This window comes from Sceloporus undulatus, chromosome 4 (assembly GCF_019175285.1).
Source record: "Sceloporus undulatus isolate JIND9_A2432 ecotype Alabama chromosome 4, SceUnd_v1.1, whole genome shotgun sequence".
NCBI lineage: Eukaryota > Metazoa > Chordata > Lepidosauria > Squamata > Phrynosomatidae > Sceloporus > Sceloporus undulatus.
The window spans coordinates 207,948,118-207,956,835 of NC_056525.1; the positions used below are offsets into that span (position 1 = coordinate 207,948,118).

At 42.5% G+C, this 8,718-nt stretch overlaps 1 protein-coding gene across 2 annotated transcripts in view; it reads right to left on the reverse strand.

Annotated features, from left to right (window-relative positions):
* The window catches only part of SBSPON (somatomedin B and thrombospondin type 1 domain containing), a 21,493-nt gene extending 14,039 nt beyond the window's left edge, over window positions 1–7,454 (reverse strand). The window contains exons 1-2 of one of the 2 annotated variants that reach the window (XM_042461545.1): window positions 7,269–7,454; window positions 6,941–7,173 (exon numbers count right to left, since the gene is read on the reverse strand). In XM_042461545.1, the coding sequence (XP_042317479.1) occupies window positions 6,941–7,173; window positions 7,269–7,282 (247 nt within the window). In that variant the 5' untranslated portion in view covers window positions 7,283–7,454. Of the gene's footprint in view, window positions 1–6,940; window positions 7,174–7,259 lie in introns of both variants that reach the window. The other variant, XM_042461544.1, reaches the window with a different exon arrangement.
* Window positions 7,455–8,718: the final 1,264 nt, after the last annotated feature.

Sequence of the window (8,718 nt, forward strand, 5' to 3'; positions counted from 1 at the left end):
TCTTCTCCAGGCTAAACATCCCCAGCTCCCTAAATCTCTCTTCTTAAGGCATGGTTTCCAGACACGTCACCAATTTGGTTGCCCTCCTCTGGACCCTCTCCAGTTTGTCAATTAGGCCCTCAGAAAAAACATACTTCATACCAATACTATAAACCTGTATTTGTTATCTGCCAAATCAAGTTATTTTTCTACTTTCCCAATGCTTCCAAAGACACAAATTGTCCCAGCATGCCTGCTCCACTAATATAGTCCTTTCATTCTTCAGCTGCCCCTTGAGGTCTAGCCAAATTTAAAGCATGCCAACATTCATGTACTTGAATCAGTGGCCAGTGCAGGAAAGTCTGGGAAGTGATAAGTAAAGAGAGGCAAGGTCTGTACTTTATAACAATAGGCCATATTCTGTTCAGGCATCTCTTAGCCACCATTACAATGCAATGCTTCAAAAGAGATCTTATCAGAGTATGAACATGTTACTTTTTTTTTTACACTGCATTTCCAAAAATTGTCCAGTCAGCAGGGCCAGTAACTTTTTAAATCCGTGATTACATTACATAGTCAAGAAACAGCTAACACAATCAGAACTAGAAAAGTTTATGTTTTTGGACTATAGCTCCCCAGGCGGCTGAGGGATTCTTGGATCTGTATTCCAAAAAAATACAAATACAATTGAGAGAGAGAGAGAGAGAGACACTAACAAGGGACTCCTATACAACAGGTGGTTCATTTTAAGGCATGCCACAAGGGCTTTTTTGGCAAGGTAGAATTGAAAAAAAAGAAAGGGATATTTAAAACTTCCTCTATTTACTCATTCTTTTCCACACTTCTTCATGTTTCCCCCACACTTTCTAGACATTTCTGTTCTCAGAAGTGGATGACAAGATAATGAATTAAAAGGGTTTGAAGAAGAGTTTGCTGCAGAGCACCTGTGAGAGAGTTAAGCATCATCTCTAGTTGAACTATTCTCATTGGCAAATGCCCCTGTATTAGCATTATGAGCTAAACCTGGGGCTACAGATCCAATGTTTGCCTTTAAAACTGTAATTCTTCCTTTAAATTATTCTAAATGTCACTTCTGATATAAATTTTTTCCTACTCATATGATCCCATGAGCAACCGATCATCAAATCCATCTTTCCACCCTGAGGCAGGATTTTCCCCACTGCAGCCTCCCTCCATACTCCACAGATTAATCCACATAATCCATTCCAAAATGCATCAAACAGAGCAGAAAGAAACCCAGTGCATCCGTCCAAGATGCCTGCAGAGCAGACAGCTCCAAGCCATTCAAGCAAATGAGTTAAGCTTACACATCACAAGAGGGAAGTCAGAAATGAATATCGCTTTAAATAGAAATAAGTGGTCTTTCTATTTATCTTTTAGGACTGTGGACCTCCAGGGTTCAAATTTAACAGACATCCTCTTACACCTGCTCCTTTTTAACCAGCTGAGCAAAACAAAACAAAAAAAAAGCATTCAAAAGCGGAATCAAAGTTGTTAATTCAAACAATGTAAAGGTAGATTTTGCAATATCACCAGAAATGTTTTTGCTAGGAATTATGGGTAAATAATTGGATAGTAAATGGGCTACTTCTTTGATATACAATAACAGTTGCAAAAGCACTGTTTGCTCAAACTTGGAAACACACCAAAGCAATGTCAACTGAATAATGGATTGTTAAGGTTGTGGAAATAGCCCAAATTGCCAAATTAATGTAGGTCTTAAAGGATGAATTAACTGAAGACTTTTTGAAAAACTGGAAACCATTAGCTTTATAATATAGCTTTTCTATATATCTCCAACAAATATCCACTTCACCATATATGGACTTTTTGAACAATAAGAACTCTCATGATGTAATAATCTGTGGTTATGTTTATTAGTAACTCTAGTAAGTTTATTTAGTTGGATCTGTAATGCTAGAATGATATATTTATTCTTTCGGGTTTGTTTTTTTTCTTCTTTCATTACAGTTTGGATACTGAGTTCAGAGTCCTTTTGTATTTTAGTCAGTATTTAGCGTGATTAGTTTGTGTTTAGTGCTTTAGTTTAGTGTTTCAATATTGTTTTTTAACTTTTGCTTTATTTATATGTATATTTTTCCCATTTCTCTCTCTTTTTTCTTCTTCTTCTGTTTGCTTTGGTTGTGAATATGACTGTTTGTATGAAAATTAATAAATAAATAATTTAAAAAGAGAAATCAAGGTAACCTCCAAAATTGAGGTGGGATGTGTGTCTCAAAGCTGGGAAGACATGGCTGTCTGGCTTTCAGACTCTGGCTCCAGCTGTTATATCAAAAATTTCCAAAGGGGTAGCCATTTTTCTCTGTTGCAGCAAACACAACGAAAGTAAAGTTGTTGTTGTTGTATTTATTTCTATCTCACTTTTTTCAAGATTGGGACTCAAAGTGGTTTATAACAATTAAATAACATTGTTAAAAATCCATAAAATACAAAAGTTAAAACACAATTAAACATTCAGAAAAAATTAAAACAAAGTTAAAACATATATCATTAAAACCCACACATTAGCACAGCAATTAGCAATATTTAGCACGCTGTGTAAGAGGGCCTTTCATCTCTCATCAAGGTGTGGCACCTTGGAGACTAGCAAATTTTACTTGGCCCAAGGTTTCATGGACTGCAACCCACTGGCATCTGAAATGGCCATCAGTCCACAAAAACTACCATTAAATAAAAAATCTTAGTTTTGATTGTACCATGAAAATGTGTATATGTGTGTGTATGTGTTTGTAGCATAAAAAGCCTAAAATAGGTCTGGACAGGATTTTAATATTCACTGAGAAGTATATCAATTACTGGGAAGAGCAGTTGGGGCCTGCTAGTTTCACCTTTTGAATTGACCAATTACAGATCTGAAAAAAGCTACAAATCTTGTGGTGGTGGGGCTACGATTTCACTAAAACTTAAGGGGTGCCATGGTGTGAGCTTTTAGATTTCATTGTGACCCCCTACCTCTCCCCTAACAATTCAAGCAGACTTCTACATTATTCTCTGGTGTTAGGAAAAGAAAGCAAACGTTTATGAAGGATATTTTTGCAGAACACTAATCCAGAAAGGGTCTCTGCAGTGCCCTCATATCCTTTACATTTGATACAATTTTCAAAAGAATTCAATATTCTGGTCTCTTGAGTTTCAAAGCCTCCAAATAAATGTCTCCCTGAGTCACTTCCTTGCATTTTGTTTCTCAGCTGGATTTCCCGTATAAAATAAAAACCAGGAAAGTAAGTTTTTTGTATGCTTTATATAATGCTTTTTTTACAAAGTCCCTTGGGAGGATCAGATGGGACAGAGGGATGGTCAAAGCAAAGGTTGGGAAGGAGCCCAACATTGGGCTGAAGTTTTAATAGCAGTGAAGTTGGCAGTGAGGACCTGTTTGGCATTTATTGCAGCTTACTAGGCGTCAACCTACAGAGAAACTCAGGGGGACCAGACACCCTCCTTTTCCAGGGCATGTCCTACATTTAAACCTTCTGTCCAGGAGGTATTTCAGAATGTCCTCCTTTTTTAGAATGATAAAGAAGCATACATTTATATTTATACAAATATATATTTTCTTTTTTTGGTCATGTTCTCTGTTTTTCTTGAATGTCCTACATTTTGCAGTGCCTTGTCCTCCTCTGTGTTTATAACATCTGGTCACACTGGCCACGGCTCAGTGCTATGGGATTCTGGGAATTATAGTTTGTGGTGGCACCAGAGCTCTCTCGCAGATAAATGCAGGATGACCAGATATCCTAACTGCAAAGGAGCACAAAGCTCCACAAAAATGTAGGACATACAACAAAATAAAAACACTCATATAAATAAAAAGTCATGCTTCTTAATCATGTTCAAAATAAAGGAAATTTCTGAAGTCCTCCTTGACTAAAGGATGATATGTAGGACATGACCGGATAAATATTATTTCATTTGTATGCCACCTTTCTCCCAGAAGGGGCCCAAGGTGGCTGACAGATTTTTAAAAAAGTTTTTTAAACATTACAATAAAAATTCAATACAGTTAAAACCATCTTAAAAAATATGATACCACATTAAAATATACAAAGGATCTAAAGGTACACTCAATACACCCCCACCCACCCCCACAAAAGCCACCCTGGCATGATTATATATACAGTATTAAATGCCTACTTAAACAAAAAACTTTTATCTTGCTTTTGCTAGTTCTTTTATGTCACAACTATTGACTGTACATTTAGTGATATGCAGGAATTATTATTTACAAGTAACATTAGTACGTACAAAAACATTCCTATGGGTTCTGTATGGCGTGGTAGGGGAGAAAGTCAATGGGGCAGGGAATTGACACCATGAGTTACCGCACCTGGTGACCTCAACCCTAGTGACACCACAGCTATGAGGCTGCATCTACACTGCAGTTGTAATCCAGGTTGGCACCTCTTGAACTGCCAAGGCTCAATGCCATGACACCAAACCTAATGACACCACTGGTTTGGGGAACCAACGGTGTCACCCTTCCCTTAGGGTGTTACCTGGTGCGATCAGCACCCCCCCCCCACACACACACACACACCTCTAATGATGCTCCTCCCATTAGACATTTTTAAAGTCTTTTTTTTTTTAAATAGAAATGTCAAGCTTTCTGCTAGTATGCTGATATCCATCTCTTCTGTTTCAGTGATCTCATAATAATAGAGCCAGTTGGACATCTCTCATTCATAAGGTTGCCATAAGTTGAAGTCAGCTTGGTGGGGGTGGGGTGTGTGCTGTGTGCCTTCAAGTCATTTCTGACTTACAGCAACCCTAAGGTGAACCTATCATGGGGTTTTCTTAGAATCATAGAATTGGAAGAGACCCCAAGAGCCATCTAGTCCAACCCCTGCCATGTAGGAACTCACAATCAAAGCATCCCCAAAAGAAGGCCATCCAGACTCTTTTTAAAAACCTCTAAAGAAGAAAACTCCACCACTCTCCACCACTACCATCGTATCACCTGTAAAGAGATCTTGCAGCACTTTTGAGCCTAATTGCTCTTCCTAAAGATTCCAAGAAGGTGGAATCTTCTTGGCAAGATTTGTTCAGAGGAGGTTGGCCATTGCCTTCCCCTGAGGCGGAGAGAGTGTTAACTTGCCAAAGTCATCCACCTTTTTTGTTGTTGTTGTGTGCCTTCAAGTCGTTTCTGACTTATGGTGACACTAATGCTATCATGGGGTTTTCTTGGCAAGATTTGTTCAGAGGAGGTTGTCAGAGGAGGTTGGCCCTTGCCTTTCCTGGAGTTTATCACAATGGGGCTAATTTTGGCATTAAAGAGAGATGAAAGCACATTTAAAGCATCCTGCAAATGAAGTGAAAATGGTGAGTAATTGTGCAAATGATTATTACACACAATTGTGCAAATAAAGTGATATTGGAAATGCATTGTCGCTGAAATCCTGAAAGTAAAAAGATGCGCATTAATGCTTCTTTGTGACCACTTTAATGGCAGGTTTTGTGCGACATTGGGTGAAATGGATACGCGTAATTACCCGATATTCAAGGGATAAACTGCTGTGTGATAAACTCCCCTGAGGCTGAGAACATGTGACTTGCCCAAGGTGACCCAGTGGGTTTCATGGCTGGGCTGGGAATCAAACCCTGGTCTCCAGAGCCCTGGTCCAACTCTCAAACCACAACACTACTATTGTGGCTACTGTGGCAAATAGTATAAATGCAATTAGTTTGACTGGCATTGTGCTGATTTGCCCTTGCCTTCCCCTGAGACTGAGAGAGTGTGACTTGCACAAGCCTCTCCCCCCCCCCCCACACACACACCTTTGCTGTGTGTCTTCCAGTCATTTCCAACGTATGGCGGCCCTAAGGAGGAGTATCAGGGGGTTTTCTTGGCCAGATTTGTTCAGAGGAGGCTGGCCCTTGCCTTTCCCTGAGGCTGAAAACATGTGGCTTGCCCAAAGTGACCCAGTGGTGAGCCAGTGGGTTTCATGGCTGAGCTGGGAATCATCCCCTGGTCTCCAGAGTCCTAGCTGCCTTGTATCCCTGTGCTGGGAGGAAGGCAGGGTATAAATAAACATAGTAATAATAATAATAATAATAATAATAATAATAATAATAATAATAATCCAACTCTCAAACCACAATGCTACTGCTGTAGCTACTGTGGCAAATAGTATAAATGCAGTTAGCTTGGCTGGCGTTGCACTGATTTGCCCTTGCCTTCTCCTGAGGCTGAGAGAGTGTGACTTGCCCAAGCTCATGGCTGAGCAGGGACTCAAGCTGAGTCCTACTCCAACTCTCAAACCACAATGCTACCGCTGTACCTACTGTAGCAAATACTATAAATACATAGTTTTTGGTGAGGTTTTGGGGGGGCTATGTGGCCCTGTTCTAGAAGAGTTTCTTCCTGATGTTTTGCCAACATCTGTGGCTGGCATTATCTGAAAATGCCAGCCACAGATGCTGATGAAACGTCAGGAAGAAACTCTTCTAGAACAGGGCCACATAGCCCCCAAATAAACCACAAGAAACGATGGATGCTGGCCATGAATGCTGTCGACTTCCGATTGGAAATCAGTATAAATACATCCCCATAGCTTGACTGGTGTTGCACTGATTTGCCCTTACCTTCCGCTGAGGCTGAGAGAGTGTGACTTGTACAAGCCCCCCCCCCCCTCCTCTTTGCTTGAGTCGAAATAGACCACAAGGGTCATGCAGCCCAACCCTCCCTCCCCTGCCATGCACCAGAAATCTTTCCCAGAGTGAAGAGCATGCTTCTAAACCTGGCATACTGAATCGGTTTTGTTGCAGGTCACTCCTGGCGACCCGAAGGAGGAGGAGTATCAGGGGGTTTTCTTGGCCAGATTTGCGCAGAGGAGGCTGAGGGCAGGAGGAAGCCCCCCTTGGGAGCCTGGCAGCCCCTTCCTCCCAGGGCCAGGGCTCCCCCTTCCTTCCATGGCATCCCTACCTGGGCACACCTGGGCGTAGTCGTAGCAGCAGTCTCCCGTCCGCTGGCACTCCTCGTCGCAGTAGCAGGTGCCATAGGCTCGGCTGAGGCGCCAACCGGTGCTGGCACAGCTGGGCTCCTTGCCTGGGCAGCAGCGCCCTTCTGCAGCACAGCCAGCCCTGGCACAGCGAGCCAGTGCTAGCAGCAGCAGCAGCAGCGCCTGCAGCACCCCAAAAGCCAGGCTCCCCATCTCCCTGCAGAGGAGGGCAGAAGAGGGGGATAAGCAAGGCCCCTGGCAGGCTCTCCCCTGGACTCTTTTCCCTGCTGCCCACCTTCTTACCCTGCCCACCTTCTGTGGGCCATGGAGAGGCAGAGAAGAAGGCTTTCAGTGCCAAGTCCAGAAGACAGAGGAGACCCCTCAGTCACACACCAATTGAAAAAAGGCGCCAAAAGGAGGGCGCCCCTCTCTCTCCCGGCTGCAGCGAGCGAGGAGGGATTGCGGGGCTCTGCTGGAGGGAAAGGAAAGGAGGGATGCTCCAGGGCCAGCCAGGAGGAGGAGGAGGAGGAGAGAGGGCTGGCAGAGGGAGAGCAGCCCAAGAGCCTCCAGGGCAGAGAGGGACAGCCTCTGGGCCGCCTCTCTCTCTCTCTCTCTCTTCAGCCACCTCTGCTGACCTCCTCCTTCCCTCCAGGCCCAGCAGGAGAGGATGGGAAAGTGCCTGTGTGGGAAAGTGAGAGGGGGGCACCTCCAGGATCAGAATGGCTTGGAAAGATCTTGGACTAGTGTCCAGAACTGGACCAGTTCACACGCTCCCTCAGGAAGAGATCTCTCCACAAGTTTAAAGCAGAACGGTTACCGACCGTGAAGAGAGCGCATGTAAGACCGTGAATGATAATGGCTCAAAGGTACCATTTTTAGTGGGAAAGCCAACATCTCTTTTTGTCAATTACTTTTATAAAAGGAAAAATTATCAATAAAATGTTATAGCCAATAGAGGACAACTCAAATGAGAAAGATCGTTCCCAGTTAGATACTTAAAAAGTCTGAATTTCTAGAATAGAACCTATTTTAGTTTAATTTTTATAACTATATGCGGTGTGATATGTATGTATGTAAGATGGTACTTATTATCAATAAATAAAGATTTATTTATTTCTTGTAAAGGAAAAGTGCCTCCCTAAAAGGGGTGCCTTCAAAGCGCAGAGATGCCCTGGGATTCTGAGGGGGTCTAACTTTGGGGAGACATTTATCCAAAGTCACCAGACCTGGCCTTCCTTTATTTGTTTGTTTGTTTTGCCTCCATTTCAGCCTCCTTGTCCAGGAGGAGTTCCAAAAAGCTCTTCCCTTTGGAGCAGGACTCAGAAGCAGGGATTCTTATGGGCTTCATTCCCACTTACGAATAAATCGGTTTGCAATCCGAATCGATGGAGCAATTTGACAGCGGAGTGTGGTTCCCATTACATTTGCCCTGATCACATTCCCCCCCCCTCCCTTGTAAAATAACCCACTTGTGGTTCACACTGACAAATGAATTGATTCAAAATGGACCCTCTCCAGCCGGTCGAAGGGCAAATATAAATCGATTCCAATCCGCATCTGGTTCACACTTGCACAGAATTAATTTATCCAAAAAGACGCAGAAAACATCACACGGAAATATTCCTCTTTTATATGTTAGGGTCTTAGTTTTTTTATGGCAAATTAAGATTTTACTTGACCACAGCAGCTAGATTAATATACACAGCAAAATGGAAAGAAAATAACAACACCAGACATAAAAGATTGGTTATTGAAAGTATAT